The 24,141-nt window shown below is 40.5% G+C and overlaps 1 protein-coding gene across 11 annotated transcripts in view; it reads left to right on the forward strand.

Moving 5' to 3' along the window:
• CELF4 (CUGBP Elav-like family member 4) overlaps nt 1-24,141 on the forward strand; it is a 706,664-nt gene that overhangs the window by 669,104 nt on the left and 13,419 nt on the right. For all 11 annotated transcript variants that reach the window (XR_011723157.1, XM_071730001.1, XM_071729998.1 and 8 more), the window contains exon 12: nt 11,281-11,447. Coding sequence is in view for 10 of the 11 variants with exons in the window: in XM_071730001.1 (XP_071586102.1) it covers nt 11,281-11,408 (128 nt within the window). In the remaining variant the exon portion in view is untranslated. The remainder of the gene's footprint in view (nt 1-11,280; nt 11,448-24,141) is intronic.

The raw sequence follows: 24,141 nt of genomic DNA on the forward strand, positions 1-24,141 counted from the left end.
ATAGAGCTCAGGATGGGTTTGGTCTTCTTTGCAGGCCAGGGCACTCTAATGAGATCCCCAGTAATGTAACCTGTGGAACATCTAGAGACAGTAGGGCTATGCCCCCTTCATCATCTGAAAGGGACAAGGATCTTCAGCCTCCTTGATATTTAGACATAAATATTTTATTGCTATAAAGGGGAGGAGGTTTTTCTAGCATCTAGCAGCTGTCTTTGGCTACTTCACTGGCAACAATTTTTTTTCCTTTTTGGCAGCCCACAAATTTGGTTTTCACCATGTAAAGGTGAAATCTTATGATTGTTCTAAAGACAGATCTCTAATGACCCTTGAAAATCCTTATCCAGAAGGGTTTTCAGAAATTCTAAAGTATTTATCCTGATCATTGTGCACTTCCTGACATCACTGAGCAGGCTCCTGAAGAATTATGTGTAACTGGGCTTTAAAAATGGTTATGAGACAGGAATTTTTACTGCTTGATTGTAGGACTAAATGCAGGGACCACCTTTTTAGGGGATACTCATTATACCCCACTCTTTCAAATTAAGATACCTCTCCAAATTGTCAGTAACTCTTGCCTTTCTAAGGTCTTGAACTTTTTCAAATCAAAGGCATTTTTGTAAATGTTTTTCAGCAATAAAATTATTTTCCAGCATTTTTTCCTACTTCATTTCTGTAGTTAAAGCACAAGAATATTTGCCCTCGTCCCTCCCAAAGGATGGATGAAAAGTTCAGACAAATCATTGGTCAGGGGCCTCAGAACCCAGAATTACATCAGGAATTAAGCAATCTGTGGCATGATTCAGATCCCTCAGACTGAATGTAACTCTTCTGAGGGACTCCAGAAGGCTCTTCACAGAAATTTCTTCACAGAAATCTCCAGGATTCAGAATATTCTTTTGAAGGCCATTAATGGTGAATGCTCTGCTGGCAGACTCAGCATCTGCACTATAATATGAAGGTGTTAAATTCCCCTTGATGGTGATGACAAAAGAAGCCACCTGATCATCTCCCTATCCATTGTGGGTAGTTGAAACACAGATGTCTTATACTGACACTGAAAGGACCACAGTTGTACTAGCTGATTTGATCTGGAACAGAATGTTATCTTTCAGTTTAAAATGTTCTTATATAACTCTTTCCTTTCTCATGTTGGTACCCAGCATAGCTCAGTGCCAGATTTTCTCCTTTCTTTTTCTTTCCCAAGTGATTCTCCCTGTATCAGGAATTTTGTTGTTTGGTTTTGTTGGTTTTTTTTTTTCCTGGCGGTTTTAGTTTTGATTTTTCCTATCAGTTTTTCACATAGTGTCCTTCATAAATAGTAAAGTTTGAAAAGCCTGGCCAAAACTCATCCATCACTACTTCTGGCTTCTGAGCAGAAATTTCCTGACTGCCCCACGAGACAAACTTCTAATTTTCCTCTATCTACTGGGTTAACCCAGCCTACACATAATGACATACCAGGGAGAAACAATTTGCTGTCTGTCTAAGTAATGATCAGCAGGAGTAAGGTGGGGAAATTCTCTGTATGTTACTACACCAAGAATGGATCTATTTCAGAGACTCCATGGAACATGAGAGAGCTGACAAAATATAGGCAATAATAGAATCCATAGCATACATTTCTGATAGTTTTTTTCTAGTTTGTTTTGCTCCTTTTTTTTTTTTTTTTCTTGATTAGCCCAGGAAGGAATTTACTTCACCACCATGAAATATTATCACAGGGAAGGTCACCTTTTATGATAGTTGCACCATATAGGCCAAGAATGACAACTGGTGATTTTCAGCTGCAATGTTCACTCTTAGCTTCTTTATCAAAAACCACAAATTGAGTGAGATCGTAGAAAGAATCTGGAGGCTGATAAATTATGATTAAGAAATTAATTATTATGTGACTGGTTGGAATTTCAGTAGTTATTTGCATCTTGTTTATATTGTACAGCTCCAACAAAACAAATGTAAAAATAGCTTTCATCTTGATTCAGCAATACTCTCAGCACATCCTTAACGAGCACCTACTTAGATTTCTCTCATAGTTTGTGTAAAAACCTATACTAAGCTTATTCTTTGCTTCTGGTTTTACACCAGCACAAGGACTTGTCTCCTTGAAAGTTCCTCTGCTTTTAACAACTATATACTTTCATCTGACATCTGACAGCTTAAAGGAAGGCTCAGAAAGTAAGTGAAGAAGAGTTACTTCCATTTCTGAAAGCAGTTCAGAAATTGTTTTGGTTCAAAAATCATTAAAAAGGGACCAAAGACCACTCACTTATCTATAGGCGATTCCTCACTGTCTAGTTTGTTCCTTGTGGGGAGCATCAGCAGCAGTTAGGTTGGAATGTCATGCTTCTGATAGAACTACAATCTTTCATTACACTGCAGACACACTTGTATACAGGTCCAATATTTGACTCATGGCATCTCCAAAGAAGAGCTGAAGCCCGATCCTTCACTTCTTATGTCCATTCATTGGGTGACTTCAACTCCTATTTAGCAGAGTAGGTAGAATCACAGGAGACAGCATCAGACAATAATTGCTCATCCTTTAGACAAGCTCTGTTTAAAGAAAAAAAGGAAAAAGAAAAGGAAAAGGAAAAGGGAAAAGAAAAGGAAAAGGAAAAGGGAAAGGAAAAGGAAAAGGAAAAGGAAAAGGAAAAGGAAAAGGAAAAGGAAAAGGAAAAGGAAAAGGAAAAGGAAAAGGAAAAGGAAAAGGAAAAGGAAAAGGAAAAGGAAAAGGAAAAAGGGAGGGAGAAGCTCTCTTATCTGCATTGTTAAGAAAAATTGTGATATTCTATATTGGATTTTTTGCTTCCTCTTTGTCACTTTCTAGGAAAAGTTGGTCACTCTCAGGTGCCCTGGTTCCAGAAGTCAAAACCCCTTATCTGACCATGTAGAAATCTAAACTCTTCAAACTTTAGTCTAATCTTGAATCTTAACAGTGCATTTCAGTGTGAGTCATGATGGTAATTTCTGTGTGAAAAAAACACCAAATAGATTGTGAAAGAGAGGAATTGGCTCTCTCTTCTTGGTTTGAGCCACCAAATTTAGGACCAGCTTCTACTGCCTTCAGCCTTCAGAGAAGATACTGCTGCTTTGATTCAGTATCTGAAGAACATCTAATTGTCAATGCAAAATAGCAGGGACCACTTCTCTACACATTCCACCACACAATGTATAGAAGTAGTTTCATGCAAAGGAAGATGGGAAGGTGACATAAGGAAGATGCTCATGTATATCAAGCTACCTTCTGCACTGGGTGTTCTGACCTTTAGAGAAAGTTAATCATGCCATCTACTTTCACTCTTCATTTAATCTCCCCTTCCCATCTGTTCAGTTTCTCTCAGCTGGAAGCAAGATGAAGAACAAGTACCAGTCAGCTGTCTCAGTGGTCCGCAGCCCACATTTTGGGGCCATTTATTATAAGGCATTAACATCAATTGTCACCTCTATCATGACTGTTAATTCAGTCCATGCCAGTTTAAAAGACAAGAACTGATTTTCTAAATATCTAAAAAGTGAAATGAACAATAGAGAGACAGAGAGATATGCAGCTTTTGGAATGGACTGTTCTGATCCTTTGGACTGAACTCTTAAATAACATATACCTGATACATCAGCTCATGTGAGAGGTTCAAACCTTGTGCTTGAGTTATAGCATCCTTTTTAGAAACACTCCTTATGAAGATTTCATGCAATAGGTGCTCCACTCCTATTGCTAAACAAGATGTTCCAAAATAGTTAATTACCTTCACTATTTAAAAAATGCAGACTCAGGATCTTATTTCCATTTTAAATTTGTCAGGCGTCTGCTTCCATCCCGAAGAATCCATCAGATTTTTTTTTTCTATTTTAAAAAAATGTTCTATTAGGAAATATTTATAGGCTATAGTCAGATGACTGTTTAACCTTCTCTTTGATAAACTGTGGCAACTCTCATTACTTTTTCAGACCCAAGAATTACTCTCACAGTTGCTATAATTCCTAAAACTTGGGGGTTTTTTAGAAAAGGACTAGAAATCCAGTTAGGGTCTTTCCTGAGCCATACTCAGATGTAACATCACCTTAGTCCACCAAGAGGATATTTCCCAGAGAATAACTTCATTTCAAGAATATATAGAATCTTGTAACACTGAGTTACATGTCCTGGCAAGCTCGAGTATTTGGCTGCTATCATGAAAACAACTTTCTTCTTAGATGTATTGTTCTCTAGTGATGACTGGCCCTTTAAGTGACCCACTTGAGCTTTTTTCCTGTGGATACTTAATTTTGCATTTGGTTGGTTTGAAATGAACACTCTTCAACTGAGTCCAGTCTGCACTGACCCAGGTGAACATGATTTACTTCTGTCATTATATACCACCTCACTATTTTTGTATGATTGGCAAATTTTACCAGTAATTACTTTAGATGTCTTCTAGGTTATGTTAGAGAAACAGAATAGCTCAAAGCTTTCAGCATGTTCCTGGAGGAGCCTATGAGAAAACTGTCAGTACTGTAAGTCACAATTCACAGATTTTTCTGACTATTATCCATTTTTTAAGAAGTTCTATATTCTCTGCTTTCGCTTGCCATGAAGACAATCTCTCTTAAATATTCTAGAAAAGCTTGAATACACTCTATGAAAAGTTACTCTATTAGCCAAACTTACAATTTGGTGCAATCAGGTTCATTTGACAGATGCTATTTTTCTTGAAACCATGACAATTAGTATTAATTATACATCTTTGCCACACCAACTTGTATCAAAATTTTACTGCAGCTTATGAATGATTAACTAAGTTTACCAGGTCATCTAGTTTACATCCTTAAAAATTAATAGAGTTTTTTTTCTGAGACACTTTGAAGGTTTTCTAATATTTCATAAATTTCCAAAATGAACATTAGTGCTTCAGCAGATTTCTGAGCCAATTCTTTGATACTCTGAAGTTCCAATTATTTCATCCTGCAGATGTGAAATATTTAATAGTAGTTGTTTAGGATGGTAGCCAGTTACTGACTGTTCACACGTTAAAAAAATGGGTGGATGAATGGATGGATGGGATAGATAACTGGACAGACGGATCTCACTTGGACATGATTAAACACCTGTGAAAGGTTAAATATTCCAAAAAGTCATCCAACCCTATTAGACACTGGAAAACAGCTGAAGTGCTGTGCCCTTGATCTGCAGAAGTACTCCTTTATTGAGTATTCCAGTACCCATAAATCACCTTACAATACAATACCTTCCAATGCACACATACATTATAGAGCTACTTACATACAGATTGTATCCTGTAATTCTTTACAGCACTAAAAAATTGCAAGACAGCAGCTAGTACATCGTGTAAAGAACATAGCAAGGTAAAGACCTTGCAAGGCAATTAAAGGAAAACCTCCATCCTCTGATAAGACTAATGAACACAGAGAAAGAGAAACTGAGCAATCTTAGAAGTGGAGTGAAATAGCAGGAAAGTTCTGAGGGTTTGGCGGTCAGGTCCAGCCAGGGAAAGAGAGGTGGTTCATGCACCCTATAGACACAGACAAGACTCCTGAGTTTTAGACACCTTATTGTTGCTTTCCCAGCAGAAAATGCCTCCCTGACATTCCTAGACCTCACCTTTCACTGGTTAGTAACAAAAGCAAGGAAGGCATAAGGGAACGATGTACCAATTAAAAACTATAATAACAACTAATTTCATAATCACTGATTCAAATGTTTAGGGGAAGGAAAGGACCAGGCCCTCATGTCCAACCCATTGCCACTACCATCTGCACCTTCCTTTTCCTTATTTTAGTGGTTAAGCCCCATTATCACATCCTGGGCAGCAGCACTTTGGACACAACAGATATGGACTTCTGTGCTAGTACCCTTCCGTGCTGTGCCCTCGTGCACAATGTTTCTTCTTTTCACCACATGGGAATTTGCCTTCCACAGGCAGAGAGGCAGATCCTTGCTCTTTTGGTATTCTCATTTTCTTCTAGTGAGATGAACGTGGGTTGAATAACAAGAGGGAAAAGTTCAGAAGAAGGGGATCCTCTCCTTAGCTTGTGACTTTCATAACTGGAGGAAAAAGAAGTGCCAAGAAAGAACCTTCATGACAGTCAGACAAATACATTTTTTTCTAGTTCTGGCTGTCAGTGTTATCTCTGGCCTAAAGAAGTTAATAAGCACCAGTTTCTCCTGCAAAGTGCATCTCTGAGATGGTAGTTTTGTTCAGCAAGCATCTGGAACATAGATCAAATAACTCCTTTTAGTTTTAAGATTACACAAGTAGCCATTTCTTTGAAGTACATCTTTTCCTTTTCATTGCCCAAGACCCAACTAGTTGTGTGAATGGACCTAGTGTAGTGCTGTCTTCCCCCAGTTCAGTGTCTGGGCCAAAAGCTTGCATCTGGGCCTGACATTCACCATGGTCTTGACTTCTAATTTTGGGGGTGCTAGTAGATAGTTACCAAGCATTGGACTCCATCAGGAGGAAAGCTTCTGCTGAAGAGAAACACCAACCTGGTAGCAGATCTTAAAAAGGCTACTTTGCACATTAACTGCTAATTCTGCTTACAGTATACAAAGAAAACTCAGAAAGGCCGATTAGGGATCCATGGGAACCTAATAACAACATGTTCATTCAGGACTGCTCTTGGTGCTGAAACAAACTCATAGAAATGCAGAGGCAGAACTCAATGTGCAAGAAAAGTTTACAGTTGCAAAACACTCTTCATAAGCACACTGAGAAAGGTTGCTAATTCCTTTCTTTTATCATCTCAGCTGATTAAAATAGCCCTTGAGTAAGTTACATAAGACCACTGGTGATCATGCTGGCATCATCAGAAGGACATGAAGCTTCAGCATGCACTACTACCAAGGCTTCCTGTGGAAGAAATGGGGAGAAACCAAAGCACCCTCAAAGATGCTATCTCAGTTTATGCCCATTGATCATTTACACAGTCATGGAGGAAAACAGCAGACCAGAAGAAGTCATAGACTCCTGTGTTAGTACCTTCCTGGAAGATGCTGTGAAGCATCAGGAATATTACCTGCCCTGAGCTGCATTCCTAGCAGGTTTCTTCATTCTTTGCTGCTTTGATAAATCATTTATAAGAACAGCCTGTTTTACATAATCCCAAGAAAAAAAAAAAAAAAAAAAAAAGGAAAAACCCCAACATCTCCCCATAAAATAGATTTATCACAAAGTCCTGTCCTCCTACCAACCATCTTCAGACTAGAACATATATTTCTCTGATTATTAATTAACTGATGCACAGAAACAGCTTCAAGCTTTTTAACCTCTCCCTTTCTCTTTTGTCCTTCAAGATTTTAGATGACAACGCAGGGGTGGTGTTCAACACGTAGATAGCTTCCTAAGCAACTCTAGTGCTATCACCTTGCTTCAAGACCTACAGTCACGGCCAGCCATTCAGAAAGCAAATACTTAAGCTATTTTCCCAGTACATACATTCTGTTCCTAGCAACACATGTTTAAATCTAGCATAGCACCACTAGTGCTGCTGACAAGGACATGGAGAAACAAAGATAGTTAAGTGCCAATATTGCACATAACAACAAAAAAAGTAGTCTTATCATCTGCTATTAGGTATTTGACCTGAAAAGAGGAAGGACTATGATACTGTTCATATCTTGTCTGTCTGTCAGTTTGCCTATCTCTTGTCACTACCACATCTCAACTCTTGGGTAAAAGCCTTAGATTTTCTTCTTTTTGGAGGCCCTCCAAATACCTTCAACAATATGAAATACAATTCCACATAAATAACAGGAAGGGGGAGAGCTGAATGCACTGACAAGTTCTGAGAGTATCAAGTCCCCTGAAACTGAAACAGTCAAATGAAGCTCTGGCAATTGGCTGCTCTGTCCATAGGATGTGCTCACAAGATAAAGCTTGATTATTGGCATATGACCTCCTCCTTATCTTCCCCCAGCCCTCCTATCCCAGCTCCTCTGCCCTCAGCAGCTAGCCAGTAGAGATTTTTATATTATAGAAGTGGATATCAGGACAACAAAGGAGAAAAAAAATAAACAAACCAAATCTAGTCTAAATCTGTAGGCAATTAATACCAATAGCATCGGAGTACAACTCCCAGCTTCATTATCTGGTCTAAATGAAATATAGTGAGCAAATGCACTTCTGATCTCTCTTATTAGTCCCATTTGTTCTATTATTTACAGCTTTGAACAGAATGAAGAAATGGCCTTGGAATTCCATCTCAAAAGCAAAGTGATGATAAAAACAAGTATAACTTTGTGAGCTAATCTAAAGGCAATGCTCTTGTAGAGGTACAGCTGTATCAGCATCCCAGCACCAGTGCTTATCATTTAAATAAAGCTCTGGTCTTGGCAAAAGTAGACAAGTAGTAGACTTCCATCATACTTAGAAGCATTTCTGGTGGGGTTTGCATACATTAGGAGTTTAATTAAGTAATTAACATCACTTTGGGGAAAAACTCACTCATGTACTAGGCAGTTAACAGCAACATACCTTGAGATGTCAGTCCCAATAATGCAACCAGGTGAATCCCACAGTAGTGGTACCCTGATCTAAGCTACATACCTGCCTACATCGCTTACTGCAAGTGGGACTTGAATCATTTCAGCACAGCTAAAAATGTCCTAAAAAATTATGTCCTACACTGCATGGATCATATTGGCTAAACCTCCACTGATTATTTTATTATCTCAAGATGATTTACTCAGAAATGAATGCACATATAGACATGATCTAGATGTACACCTTTAGTCAACTAGAGCTACACTGCAACAGTACCAATTGCAAGAGTAGAAATCAAAGTCTCCAGACAAGCTAGGATCTCTAAAGACATGGTATAAGCAATTATCCACCTGCAGCCAACTCAGTTTTGGAATTCAGCAGCTCTATATATATATTAGAAAAGTAAACATACCTGGCACTTTCCTCTAGTACTGGGGCCAGCTGGAAAAGAATGGCCCACACCCAAACTATAAAATTCTCTTACTTTCCAGAATACCATAGTCACATCCAAGCTAACTACTGAAAACAGCCTCTGTTGTCTGGTAATACTTGGGTTTTGTCCAGAAATTGTCTGGAGTTAGGTACAAGCCAAAAAAACTATGTCAAGGACATTTCTAAAATTTAAGTAACACAGATGATTGGGTTCCAGACTCTCTGAACTTCCCTGGCACAGTTTTAGTTTAGATGTAGCTGGTGTCTTTTGAATAGGAGTATTATCAATCCAGAGGTGATTTTTAAAAGAGCAGACTTATTCTGCAGTTGTATTTAAAGATGTGAGATAACTAGACAGCAAATTTCAAGTTGAGGCCCAAGTAAAAAATTTGCAAGGGAGCCTCCAGCAGTATTTAAAGACTGAATCAACTCAGGTAAAATCAGGAGGTGCCTGGTTCCTTTGTTGAGGTCAAATCATAGCACCATGTTGACTGATGGATTATTCAATTAGTCATGTGTAAACTGGGAAAATTACCAGGTGCTTACTGGCTAATTAGTGATTTCAAAACCCACTGAATAATACCCCAGTTCATTAGTCACCATAACTTTCCAGTTTTCTATCTAGAGACTGATGATTATTGTGAGGCTTGAGCAACACTTTTGTTCAAGTCTTCGGAACTGCAGTGTTGGCATCTCCAGGTTGTTGGTGGGAAGACTCTATGGATAGCCATTTACTAAGAGCTTTGGATTCAAAAGAAGAGGATGAAGAGGGATGACTCTTTATTCATTGGGTCTCCCTCTTAAAGACACTTCAGACATATTAAGTAAACCCATTTTCTCAGTAAGGCCATAGGTTTTATGATATCTCCTAAATTTCTATTATTAGCCAAAGGCATAGAGTACAGCTTTAATGCAAGTGTCAGAAGGTGTGCTTGCATGCAGGTGTTTCCATGTCTTCTTTAAATGCAAGACATCCTGTATCACCTGTGAGACATACTTTCAAGGAGGAACTAGACCAGGGAGGAGGTGCTGCTAAGTGCATTCACAGCCCAAGGCTGTGAGCCATGCTTGGTGCTGTTGTCAGGAGCAGGTGTATACCTGGCAGCAAATGCTCAGAATTAGCTTTTTGAAGGGCTCTCAAACTGTCTCTTCATTTCAGCCTGTCTGTTGAGAGACACTGGGTTCCTAGGGTTGATTTGTGCTGCCAGAGCTTTGCAGGGGTGGGAAAACAGATGGCTTTGTCTGGAGTGCAGGCTGGTCCAGGCTAGTCTTACCCATGGTCTGTGCTCAGAAATTGTGTTGGCACGCAGGAAAATTTCTGGCTAAAGTAGCAGAGGCAATTTTTATACAATGTGATGGCCCCCTGCCTCACTACTAGCTCAAACCATGGTCATTTCATCTAAAATCATATGCAGTCTGGGCAAATTAGGTCTTCTTCTGGAGCTAATATGAGAAGAAAAAGAAAATGCAAACCAACACCCACACCAAAAACTCTGCCCAAAATTGATACACTGCATCCTGCATGGTTCTGACCTGTGTTGGCTCTTCTTATCCCCAGAGAGCAAGTGTTCCATTGAGAAAAAGTCATTTTAGGTGGCCTATAGATACAGCATTCATTCAGTATAGGTGCTCCTACTGCTAGGTGCAATCCATGGCCAATGGGATGATTTGCTGGCAAGGTATGAAACTACTTAAGGAAACCATGTTAGGAAAGCACTAGTGCTCATCTTTCTCAACTGCAGAGTCAACATAAATTGCCAGTTAATAAAGATCCTCGTACTGCTTAAGTGGCCAACAATCAAACTGTTCATGCCAATGAATATCATAATGGAGCACTTATTAAATTCACATTTTACTTATATTGCCATAATAAGGAAGTAGTAGTAGGCACATCAGGTTCCCTTCTTCGTGCATATTGGAAGGCAAAGGAAGAGTTATTCTGCTGAGTGGAGGAAGGTCTAGAGATTTACCCCAGCCACGAGGGAGGGAAAAAAGGCTAGCCAGAGTGCCTTGAGACCATGCATCATATCTGCTAATACCCAATTCAGAGGTGACCCAAATCTTGTGGGTGCTGGTACTGTGGCACCAACATTTGGATCCCCATGCTTCACATAATCTCATGTCCAGACAAGCACTCAGACCAGGCTCTGTGTCCTGGGCCACTGATCTGTAACAACCCCTCCTACCCTTCGTCTCCCATTGGCAACCATCCTCTCCTCACTTTCCTGCCCACCCTCCTACCTGCTCATTCCCTCCCTCCCGCTGCCCTTACCCCCCTCCCCATGTTCATTCTCAGTGGTCGTTGCATGTACGTGCCTTGGCTCCCTTCACCTCATTAAGCCCCCTGCCTTGCCTCATGTTTTGACAGGTTTTGTGAGTTTTGACAATCCTGCCAGTGCCCAAGCTGCTATCCAGGCTATGAACGGCTTCCAGATTGGCATGAAAAGGCTGAAGGTGCAGCTGAAGAGGCCAAAGGATGCTAATCGTCCCTACTGAAGAGTTGTGGGAACCACTGGATACAAAGCACTAGCACAGGTAACTGCATGGAGAAGGGGGTGTCAACTGTGGTTGTAGCCTCTCTTTGTGTTGCAGACCCTCAAAAAGATATAGCTCTGTGAGTCTCTAGCTTCTGCCTTTTTCACTCAGGCCTCTGGCTAGAGCTGTACTGCACAAATACACATCCACACATAAACCAGGAACTGTTTGTGTGTGTGTCTCCTTAGCAAAAGAGGTGAAAGGATGCTTAAAGAGGGATGAGACAACATCCCCACTCCAGGGCATCCTGCATCTCTAGAAAGCCTTTCTGGTCACTGAAGGAGAGCCAGCAGCTGTCCTGATTCCCTTTGCTCAGCCAAAGAGAGCATCTCTGGTGGGTGAAGAAAATCTGCAATTAAGAGATGGGACTGGGCTGCAGTTTAATCCCAGGTGACCGGACTGGGACAGTGTCTGTTTCAACAGCTCTGTGTTGCAAACGTTTCAAAGCGTTCGTCATTCTTCATGCAGTATAGTCTGTATCCAATTTCATCCCAGCATAAGAACTTTATGTAAATATGTCTCCATGAAAACGAAATAACTCCTAATTTCTTTCTTCCCAAGACCAAGAAATTATTACAGAAGAATCCATGCTCACTTCTTGCTCAGTTATTAACTTCTGTGTGTGGATAAAACCCAACCAAAGCTAAGGTAGCTTTGCTTGAGTGAAGACCCAGACAAAACTGACCAAGGGTCTCATCATTAAATCCACGTACTTTGTGCTGTTGGGAAGGAGACAGCTTGATGCTCCAAGGGAGATTCTAATACATGTATTAGTGTCAAAAATAACAAAAGAAGCAACTCATTTTGTTCAAATCCCCAGTAAAAAAGGGAGATGTTTCCGAAAGTGGAAAAATTTTCCACCACTGGCTGACTTTTCCATTAGGCAATTACTTGAAAAAGAAACATAGACATCTGTGTTTGTTACAGAGACAGTAAGTGTCCATGTTTTAAAAATTGCTTTTCTTCAGAGATTTCTTGATAAAACCAGGCTGTAAGCTGCAACAAGCAGTTTGCACTTCTGAATTAGTGACAGAGAGAAGGATTAGGTGACCTTTCTGGGCCATTATAGTTCTAATGTCTAAGATTCAGTGGTTCTGACTCAGGCCTTTTTTGACCCATCTAAGGTACAAGCAGGAGATTCCTGTCTTCAGCCTTCCCAAATAACAATGAAGCGTTTTAATTTTTCACTGGTATCTCTAATACCTTTGGAAAATGTATTGTTCTGGTATCCAGAACAGTATCCTTTTCTCAGAGAATTAAAGAGTGGGATCAAAATATCTTTAAAAGAGGTGCTGTTCTGAAGATGACACAAAGCAGATTAAGAGACCTTGCCATGAAATTACTAATTGCATGTGCAAGATGCAGCCTCCATAGGTTAGGCCCTCTCATATGTGACTGTATGGAGATAATGGTCAATGCATTCTCCTCCTTGAATACCTCTTTTCTTTTCCTTGCTTATGACAAGGCCTCTGGGAAGCTTGAAACCAAAATACTTTTCCATACCCAAATGCTTTTGCTTCATCACACTGGCTTTTTCCTGTGGGTTTTGAGAGGGGAGAGCAGGAGATGCATGCCTGAAATTGTGTTGAAGCAGGGACTCTCTATGTTTCTGGGAGGAGTTTCAGTAACACCTGCTAAGAGGTCAAGGAATTCAAGGGTCTCCCTAGTCTGGCAGCAAGCAATAGCTTTATATGTCATAGTATATCTGTGATGGCTGAGGATATGCTTGATTCTTACAGGAAGTGCAAGTGTAAGGAAGTGCAGGGCTGTACACACTGTGTTGTTAAAGATTCATTGGTATTAGTCTACTGTGCCTTCATTATCATGGATCATTGTCTCTGCCTCTACCCTTTCTCAGTCAGTCTGATGTTGAGGTTTCTACTTGTTTCCTATAAAAGGATTACTCAGTAATAGGACTAATATTTGCTGTTTAAGGTTTTGGGGTTTTTTCCCCCAGTAAATCAGCTGAAAAAACGGAAATAAAATTCCCTACCTCTCTTAGGTTATTTTTTTTCCTTTCCTTTGCTTCTGCAAAGGAAGAAAACAGTTTTGAGTTGTCACCTCTAATTAGGAAGTCTTTTTAATGTTCCTGACTTTTACTTTCATTTAAATGCTCTAATGTCCAGCAAAATCAATTCAGTTGTTACCACAAGGTCACTTCCATCCTTTTCTTGTAGGACACTTTATCAGATACAAACAGTCTCTACAACAATGGAGTACATGCAGTTGAGAGCTCCTTATTCTCTTGTAGATTCCTACTGTCATGACCACACCGATGCAGCTGAAGATGCACCTATTTTTTAGCAAAAGAGAGTTCTCTGGGAAATAAAAATTTTTGTGTCTTTTTTTTTACACCTTGTAAAGGGAATTGGCCAAGTGCATGTAACTCCAGGAGGATGCTGAAGGACAGTGTTCCAGGGAGGGATCTGATTGAGCACAGAAAATATCACACCAGGTTAGACTGAAGAGGACCCTTGGTGACAGCAAGGAAGCCCAGAAGATCAGAAAGGCTTAGATACAGCTCTTTCTTCACTTCATCAGCTCTCCCATGTTCAGAAACATCCATACCATCACTTGAGAAGCAGACAGAAGATTTTTAGTCATGATAGCCACAAGTCAGCTTGCAGACAGGGCTGTATAATAGCTGGCCACAGGGTGCTAAGCCCTCAGGAATAAGTCTTGCTTAGGGAACAGTCAGTTTTCTTGACTCAGCACCATGTTATTGTATCCCCAGGGCTGGTTTGATGTGTAGCTTCCAGCGAGCCTCCAAAATACTATTGGAAATCTCTGAATTGCCTAGTCAGTAAGCAGTATCATTACTGCAACTAGAAGTTTCCCAAAAACACTAGGACAGAAGCCAGTTAGGCCCATGGGTTGGGCACAGATAACTATTGGAAAGCTTGAGAGCAGGCAGCTCTCTTAACTGGCAAGAAACACAGTAACTCCTGGATGTTTTTTACCTAGTTCTACTTTTCCTGTAGCTCTTCAGGGTCCTTAATTCCAATTTGAAGCATGTGCGTAACCATACTGACATCAGGGCAATTACTCATGTGTTTCAAGAGGATGCTCAAGAAAGTTTTTAATTGGGATTTTTCTGAGGAAGAGCTTTGTTTTATTGAAGTCCTTTCCAAAAAAGAAGAAGCTGACAACAAAAAAACACAAGCGGTACCCAGCTTGATGTAATCCTCAGAGTGTTTATTCATAACCAGGAAAGAAAATTCTTCACATAATTTTAATTCTGGATGTACTTATGATCAACATCTAAATATCCCTTTTTGGATGCAAGCAGTCTAGTGTATAGTGATTTGAAGTCCTCTATTTTCCTTGCAAGTGCTCTAAAGTCAAATAATGACTGGGTCCCTGTGATACGGCAGATAAGCCCAAAAGCTGAAGCAAGCAAAGCCCTGAAGAATTCAGATAGAAAAATTCTTCCAAAATGGCTACCTTTGTATTATATTTGGAATTAAAGAAGTGGTTGCAGGGAAAATAAACAAAAAATAAAATAAATTAAAATTAAATTAAATTTAAAAAAAAAAAAAAAAAAAAAAAAAAAAAAAAAAGGAGAGGAAGGAAGAAAGCAAGAAAGCAAAAGGAAGAGAGAAGGATCATTTGAGGCAACTCTGCCAAAATCAATATATTTTATGACAAATCCCCCCTCGGGTCTTGGAAGCAAGTATTTGGAGACACTTCATTTGTCTTTCAGACAGTAAATGCACAGAATAATGAAAAAAAAAAACAATACACCCTGAAATACATAGCTTCCCTTGAGTGGTCATTCCCAGGAGCCCTTAAGTACCCTGTGGCACAGAAAAGCTCTGTGCACAACCTGCAGTGCTTTGGGGTGGGTCTGAGCCCCCTGCGTGGCCAGCACCATGGAAGATTGCTGGGGCAGGCAGAAAGACCACCTCTGATCTCCCCAAAGGATGAGAAGTGATGGGTGGGATGTCAGCCCTCTGTAGAGAGTCTGGGAGGTAGTTCCCCAGTCTTAGCCCCATTCATGCTAAGTTGGTAGAAGCCACGATAGGACAATACTGCCTGAAAAAAAAAAACACATAGTTCACAACTCTTCCAGTGCTAAGAACTTAACAGAGCAGCACAGAGGCATCCAGCTGATAGATCAATAAAAAAAATTGCACAGAAGAGCAGTGAAAATCCTGTCCATTCCCTTTCTGTTGCTTCATTGCAGTGACTGGTCACTAGCAAAGTGTTATTTCCCACCTCAGATAGATAATTGGCTTTTGAAATTTCATTTAAAGATGGTGAGATGTTTGGGTGGAGCTAACCTAGAGTAACGACTGTCGTGAAACTGAGTGAGATAAAGTGAATGTGAGTGGGACAAACTGAGTGAGGGGAAGGTGAAGCAAAAGGCAGGGTCAGGAAGGAGGGGGGAATGGTCAACAGTAAAAATTTATTTTCAACTTTGCTCCTAGGAGTAGTGATAAAATACTAAAAGAATGTATTGTCCAGGAAATCAGCTTCTCCAAAATGCCAGGGGAAATAACACAGGCTAAAGCTCAAACACAAAAATAGATGTACAAGTCCTCCTTCCTAGGTTCTTGAACATGTGCTGATGTGTGGTTCACAGCAGAAGGTATAAGATACATGTTCTTGTATCTGGCTGGGAGTGGTAATATTTTTTCACAGAAGAAATGTGGTTTTTTCCCCATAAAATATAAATTACAATTATATATAATACACATTTTTAAATAAAACAAATAAGCAAATTCCCAGATGCCTATAACCACCAATATGTGAACAGAAAAATTTCTGCCTGTCTCTAGTTATTTCTGATGACTTCAATGTAAATTCAAATGAAAGTGCATTTGCTTATCCCTCTCAGATAGGGTTGTATTACCTCCAGTGAGAGGCTATTCTGCAGTTGCATTTATCTCACTGTTGTCTATTAAGCTGTTCATCTTGAGGTTCAGACTAAATATCCTTTATCAGGATTTAATCCCATTTTTGTAGTTATGCACCCTACAATCATGCTAACCAATTCCTCTTCCTCCTCCACAGATATTGCCATTTCCCTCCTTTAGTCATCACTTAGATAATTTAGGACTTGCTTACATTATGGAAATTCGCACTAGTATAATTACATCAAAACTGTACTCCAGCACAAGCTTTAATATAAGTGAATAAAGCAAGAACAAAATCAGAACAGCTTCATTTAGGGTAGTCTGTTAGGTACTAGAAAAACATCAGCTTGGCCTATTTATTTATTTATTTTCCTGTGGATTACTTTTGCTTTTAATTCTCACTGACAACTGTGATTAAATTACATGTCTCTCAGTGTTTATAACCCAAACTTTGCTCTGTCTGTGCTCGTACGTGAGAGAATGGAAGTGAATATTACTGGAAGAGGCTGAAACTGAAGGTGTTTGAACAACTGACAAGGAAACCTTTTTCTTTTCTGTCAGATAACTTTTAACCTGTCTGCCCATTTAAATTACTAATAGCTTTATTATGGTAAAATTCTCATGTCTCTTCCACAAACCACAGTTTCAATACCAGAGCATGCAAAATCCCATTTGCTAATTATTGTAGTTATTCGAAGATTGGCACACAATATAATGCACTGATGGAAAACGACAATAATTAATTACTGCATTTACTCCAAAATTACAATCAGTAATTACTGCTCTGAGACTGAATTCCATTCAGCAATATTTGGAACTTGTTCTTCCTCAAAGCAGGGCAGCTTTTCAGGAGTTCTGCTGTGTTTGCATCTAAATGAGTCCATGTAGGTCACTAACAGATCTGCACTATGTGCCATGGGAGTGATAGAGCAGCACAATGCAATACCATAACAGTTCCTTCAGTTCAGAGCATGAATTCTTCATTAAAACCCATGTCCTAGTTTTTAAAAAAATATTAGATAATGTAAATTTTTCAGAATTAAATAACAGATATGCAAACAGCCTCCCATTTCTCATCCCACTGTGATGCAGTTGGTCCTGATGATCTAAAGGAAAGTTTTGGAGGACTGTGAGAACTATTGCTATGACTCAGCCAGCAAAGACCCATCTGAGTCATCTCTCCTGTAAAAAGACCAGGAACATGGTATGGTTGTGCCACCTTCAAAAGGTTCCAACCACAAAACCCTAAATCCCTGGGGTAGACTGGAAGGTGGTAATTTAATATTCAGCCACTTCACCAATAAGTTTACTATGGGATCTCATATGGACTATGTCATTCAAATTACTTGAGTGGGTCAGAGCTAAATGGTGTGAGCTTTGATTCTATCAGTTAATGGGTAGCTGTAGTAATCTGAAAAATTCTGCCTTTGAAGGAATCCTTTTATCAGGTTTATCCAGCATATAGACTTGCTGGGCCATGGCATGAGGGACTACAACTTGAAGAACTGGGACACATGAGAAAAGGAAAGAGTAGATGTTTTAAGTGGCCATTGTTTGAAATGAGAAGCAAAGAGATGGAATACAGGAGGCACCCATTGCCAAAGTTGTTTTTTTTTTCAAACAGCAGCAAATATTGACAAAATGAAAAATAAAACAGGTATAAAGAGAATGAGAGAGGGAAAAGAGCCACAGCTGAAGGGGCTTATAAAAACCTAGGATGGGGTTTAAAAATACATTTGGTAATTTTCTTAAAGAATCTTCAAATAAGTGACAAATCAGCAAAAGCTTTTGATAAGGGGGCACTGGGCAGAGCTGTACCCACTAATAAGCAGACAGGAAAGAAACATGTTATCAGTTTACAAATCCAGGTACTTGGGGAGAGTGCAAAGGGAAAATTTTTCAAAGCTCACTGTGTAAGATCATAATAGTCTAGGACTTCAGGCAACAGATGTTCATTTTAGACAATCCTGTGCTTCATATGCTTGAACGCTGGCAGATCTGCCTCCGGTGTGTTTAGTCAAAAAAAAATATCAGCATCATGTACATGTTTGGGTTTTTATTTGTTTTTTGGTTGGTTTTCTTTTTTTGTCCAAACAAAGGAGATATGGACAGTATAGACCAAAGGCAGGACAGAGACCTCTGGCAGTAGGAAAAAATGAATTAGCAGAGAGGGTTAATGTGAGAAACTGGAAACTCCTGATAAAGTCAAAGTTACAAGTCAGCTCCAACACATGGGTCACAGAACTCAGGTCACCTGTGTAGCATTGATCAGTAGGCTGAAAATGATCTGATCTTTTTGCCACTGACCTTTGAAAGCTACTGCAGAACCATGAATTGAAGCTGTATGGGGTAGTGTTTGGCACTTACACTGTAGGTATAAAGAAAAGGGAGGTTAAAAAACTCCATGAAATTTACTCTGCAGGGGAAGACTGCTACAGGAGTTGGCAAGAATCTTAATAAGGGGTTGCAGAGTGTTCCATCAATGTGAGCACCTTAAATTGATGTCCTTATGGTTTGGAAGGCATATACAATCAGCTGCACTAGAACACTGTTTCTCAGCCTCACAGTTATACCCAGTGATATATCAAATGCAATAATTGCAAATCTGAATAATTCATGGGTACAGTAACTTTGGCCAGGTACAAGTGAATATCAAAACTCTGGTCTCTGAAGTATTTGGTTCAGCTGCAGTAGAGAATTAAAGGTTTACGGTGCAAACCCTGTTTCTCAGGTGTCTTTTGTTCTGCCCTGCGACTGCAGTTAGAAGAAAGACAGTTTTTATTTAAAGTGGTTCATTTTTTCCATTTAGCTGAGCTTCATCCAGCATTTTTAAGTACTGGGTTGAAGGCTGAGCTGGAGGGGAAAGGAGAACAGCAATTGAGTAATTTCCCAACCAAGTGGCACAGTAAATGAGAACTCAGTGCTTTGTCTGGAAAGGTACTAACCACAGCCATGATCAAGCAAAGTTCTCAAGGCAGCGCCAATCACCAGCTTCTCTGAAGTCAGTGAAGTGACACTGATTTATGGCAGCCAAGGATTCAGGCCCACTATTATTTATTTAGCTCAAAGGGTTCTTGTAGCAGAGATATTTCAATTATTTTAAATTCTAGGTGGGGATGCAGTGTCCCTATTGTGCCTGCTCTGGACTTTTTAGAGCAGGGAGACTAGGGAATGAACATGCATTCTCCAAATAAAAACCACTCCACGTGGTTTATTTTTTAAAATCCCATTATATAACAATGGCTTACAATCAGAAGAAATCCTCTTCCAGCCTTGGAAAGATACAGTTGTACACTCAAGTGATGCTCTTTAGAAAGCAGATTTCTCCCATTATTAGAAGAGATACTCCCCATCCCTGTCTTTTCAGATGTTCTGTTTTCCCTGCGTAGGACAGACCCAGCAGCTGTTTAGTCTGAAGCACCCATTCTATGCAGAGCAGAGTAACACTTTAAAACCCTCACAATAATGAGGATTCAGAGCACTGAATCAGCCCTTGAGATTTCTGGCTCTATGAGGCCCAGTCCTTGAAGAAAACAGACATCTTTCAGTTGATTTGTGTGTGCTGTGGACCAGGGCCCTGGTTGTAATCGTAGAGTGCTCTAATACAATATCTGCCTTTAAAAGCTGGTTATTTTGAAAGAAAATAGTTTTTCATTGCCTTAATTTCCAAGAATTTAGAAATGATTGGGTCATGAAACCCACAGATTGTGCAGTCAGCTACAAGTTTGTCTTTGCTGGAAGAGACTGTCTTTTTTAATCCTCTCTTGAATCACCTCCACTAACTGCTAGATGTTGTATCTCGTCTGCTGTGACATATGACAAGTGAATGCTTTCCATGATCTTTATTTTCCTCTGTGCATTCTCCTTGCATGGCACACATTGCTCCACCATGGCAGGCTGTGAGCTTGGAAAAGGAGCCAGGCAGGCAGCCCAACAACTGTTTCAGGAAACTGGGCTCATTTTGTGCTTTCCAGAGGGGGTATATCTGAGGGTTTTCCATCTTCTGCTCCTAGGTTACAAGGGCACTGTTTGGTACAGACCTTGTTAGACAAAAATCCCATCAAGAATTCCTATAAGACTTCTTCCTGTTCTCCACGTGTGATGCAATTTAGAGAATTGCATCCTTGCTCCTGGAAAACCATTTCTAAACTTAAACCTTAATGCAAGAATTATCTTCTCAGTAGAAGGCTTTGTTGAGGAGCATGATAAAGTTCTGTTAGTAATGGCATGTAGACTGGCATCACAGCTGGCTTTGGGGCCTTTTCTCTTTCAGGCCCACTTCCTGACAGTCTGGCTTCTGCCAGTCACTGGTGGTTTCTGGAAGAAATTTTATACTGCTTAGGATTAAAATGAAAATAATTTCTTCCACCAGAAATGCTCTAGAATGAGTTTTTCTGAAGACCACAGGTAGCTGGAGAAGTTCTGGGCCTGCCTTTCACCTGTGAAAAAAAATAGCCTTTAATGGAGCGATGATGATTTGTCCCAGATAAAGACTTGTGGGATTTGGCCACTTACACACAAGGAGCAGAAATCTTCTGCTTTCTCTCTTCTGATCTTTTGAATTACCTCTGTAATTTTTCCCCAAGTTATGTGCGCTCAGTGTGTTCTGTTGATGTGAGAAGTGGTAATGTCACTCTGCTAGGAGTTTTATGGTTCACAGAAGGTAGGATTTGTATTGAGATAGACAGATAGATGGATGTCTGGTGACTGAACATAACATATTATAGAGATTGACCCAAAATTTTCAACACTAAAATCCCAAATGATAGACTGAAGGGATCTCTGTGATATTTCAGATGGATTTTACCTCTTTTCCCTGATTAATACAAGCTTTTAAAGGCATACTATCTCTGTCCCTTTGCCCAAATAATTTGAGAAGATCAGAATAAAGAAGGATCAATAGCAAATAAGTAGTCTACATTTTCTAAGGCACTGGTGTGAAGAAGGAGGTCAGACATGCCACACTGGGAAGGGAAGAGGGCACAGTTAGAGGGATCTGGCTTGCATTCAGATAAGGATCACTCCTCTTAACAAAGGAGAAGGTGAATCCTGTTGCCCATGCAGCTGGCAAACGCGGGCAAGGTGACAACGATGCACACGTCTTACCAGCAGTCCAGGTCCAGACCCACACTGAGATGTGGGCTCTCTCTGTATGTGACAGGGAAAGGAGAGGAGCATAAGGGCTGGCTGAGGGGACCAGTGGGGACACCAGCCTGCCAAGCTGCCCATGGAGCCTGGAGCTGCCTCCTAATGAGCACGAGCGGCTGCTCACAATTGGAGGCGGTCTGTTCCCCATTTGTTTGTGCTCCTCGGAGTGGCGGGGATCCGCTCTCCATCAGAATAATCCAATTGAACAAAATGATTCATATTAGCAGGCACATCTGTCTGAGGCCAGAGCAGAACCCTGGTGTTAGTTTAATAAATGGTGTTCATTAAACTCAGCTGAAAATATAATCTGGAGAGACTGATGGGGTGAACAAAGCAAAGAATAAGCAAAAGGAGTTAGTAATTATCAGATGTCATTTGTTCTACTGGTACCACCGAACTAGGGCTTGTTTGCTGAAATCTTAATTTCATTTTGCTGAGGCAGAATTCATCAAAGGAGCTTAGGCTGCAGCTATGAGTCTTGTTTTTCAGACCTTGGAAGGGAATGGGGAATTTTTCTTTTCCCTTTTTCTAACAAGCAGAGAACTGAAGGAGCACAGAGCCCAACAGAGAGCCCAGAGATAAGAGAGATGGAGGGAGCAGCCTTCTGTTTTGCCATGAAAAGGCTGCTGAGCAAAATTCCCCATGCTGCAGTGTAGAGATCATGGGCAGCGCCTCAGGACAGGGACCCTCAACTTCTGTAATGCAGCACCAGCCATAGATATTCCCAGAGCCTCTGTCAATTTCCCTCCATAGCAGAGGGATTTATAAGCACTACTCATCTGGCTCCAGGAGCATTTTACACTCCACAGGCACCAGAGGAAAAGACTTTGCAAAGGCTGGGATCTTCTCAGTTGCCAGATCTGGGAAATTCCTGCCAGCTGTGCAGTGGTGGCCACCCAAAATGTCTTGTGGGCATTTCATGGAGAACAAGAGAGGAGTCATGGGAACTGAGGTGCTCCAGGCAGCCCACACATTCAGAGCTCAGTCCTGATGGTCCCAGACTCCATCCTTCAGGCACAGCTCACACCCTGTGGGCAGCTTAGCCAGTTGCTTGGCATTAGCATTCCTGGCCATAAGGCTTCACATGAAACACTGCATTCAGAAGGCTTGCTCTTTGCAGAAAGAGCTGTCTTTCCTGTTTCCTGTTGAGCAGAGACAAGCTTCTTGGGCCTGACATGCAGCAATTTATGGTCAGTACTTGAAGATTGGCTGGACAAGCTGGTTTTCACAAGTTGCTTTGTTTTTGTTTAGTTTTAACTTCAACCCACAGTTATTCAAATGTTTTTCAGTGTGCTTCAGAGGAAGGCAAGAAAGGCTTTTATATTTATAGACTTGCTAGGGCAGTGCACAAGTCCCAGACAGTCAGAAAAAATCAAAAGAATAATGGAGGAGAAGGAAAACCTTGACCTCATAAGCTTTCAGTGTTGATTAGTTTGTTGGTGTCAGAGACCTTTTCTTGTTCAGGGCAGTCTAGCTGTGAAATGATTTTCCCCCCCCCCCCCCTTCTTTTTAATCTGTCTCCTGTATTCCCATGAGGAAGAAGGAGCCAGTATCTGCCTTTCTGGCATTCTGCTTCAAACAGAAGAGGCAGCAAGTGGATGGACTTTCACACCAGCAATGGGGGCCTGGGGCTGTTTTTTTTCAAAGACTCATCTTCTCAATGTGCCCTTTGGCAAGAGTCTGAGGACCTTCAATTTCTCACAAAATTGTGTAAAAATCAGTTGCAGACATCAGTTGCTCTGGAGATGGTGAGAGGTTGTTCTTGTGCTGGAGAGTACAGGAGAAGGAGAGAGACTTGCAAAGATGGGCAGCATAATTTCTGTGTTTTGCCATGGACTTCTTGATCACTAGCTGGCTTCAGTCACAGCCATAGAAGCGGGTGACACATGCACTCAATCTCACCTCCACTCTGAGTCCTCACTCAGGTAATCTTTAGCTCTTAGGCACACAGAGGAGCATAAAGGCAGAGGCTAACATGAGCCTGTTGTTTGCATGAGACTGGTGAGGAACTCAGATTCATCACAGCACAGAAAGCTTCATCTGTCATCCCAGTGATGTCCCCTGTGAAGTGGGCCTCTTGTGTCTCACCCTGGTTCCTCCTAAACACATCTCTATAAAATGGGAGCCCTGACTGCTACCCAAGTTTGCAAGTGCCTTTAAGAGCTGAGGACTAGAAGAGGGAAGAGAGGTGAGAACCTGGTGCATTTCTGGGGGCAGCTTCTCTAGCACATCGACCAGAAAGAGCTCTCACTGCTGATATCTATTTACAGTCATCTTTCATAAATGTCTTTGTCATGCTGAGACTAAAAAAGCAAAAGCAAAACAAACAAGCAAAAAAAAAAACCCAAAAGTAAAATAAATCAGCTTTTGATATATATACTATAATCTTAGAAATAATGAGTATAAGTATTAATCCTTTCTGCAGTTCCTCTGAGGTAATATTTCAGGACCTCAGAGGACTGCACTATTTTTCTAAGTCTCAAATCAATGGCACCACCAGTATTAGCTTTAAGAAATGAAGTTACAGAGCTAGGACTAGAGGGTGGAACATCAGGCACCACTCTACAGCTTATGGTCATAGCCACTCTTCAACTTTTATCTCCAGCAAGATCAGCTGCCAGGGTTTCTATTTCCAGGTCATAGAATCACAGAATGGTTTGGGTTGGGAGGGACTTCAAGGATCATCA

This window comes from Heliangelus exortis, chromosome Z (genome assembly GCF_036169615.1).
Source record: "Heliangelus exortis chromosome Z, bHelExo1.hap1, whole genome shotgun sequence".
In the NCBI taxonomy this organism is placed as follows: Eukaryota; Metazoa; Chordata; class Aves; order Apodiformes; family Trochilidae; genus Heliangelus; species Heliangelus exortis.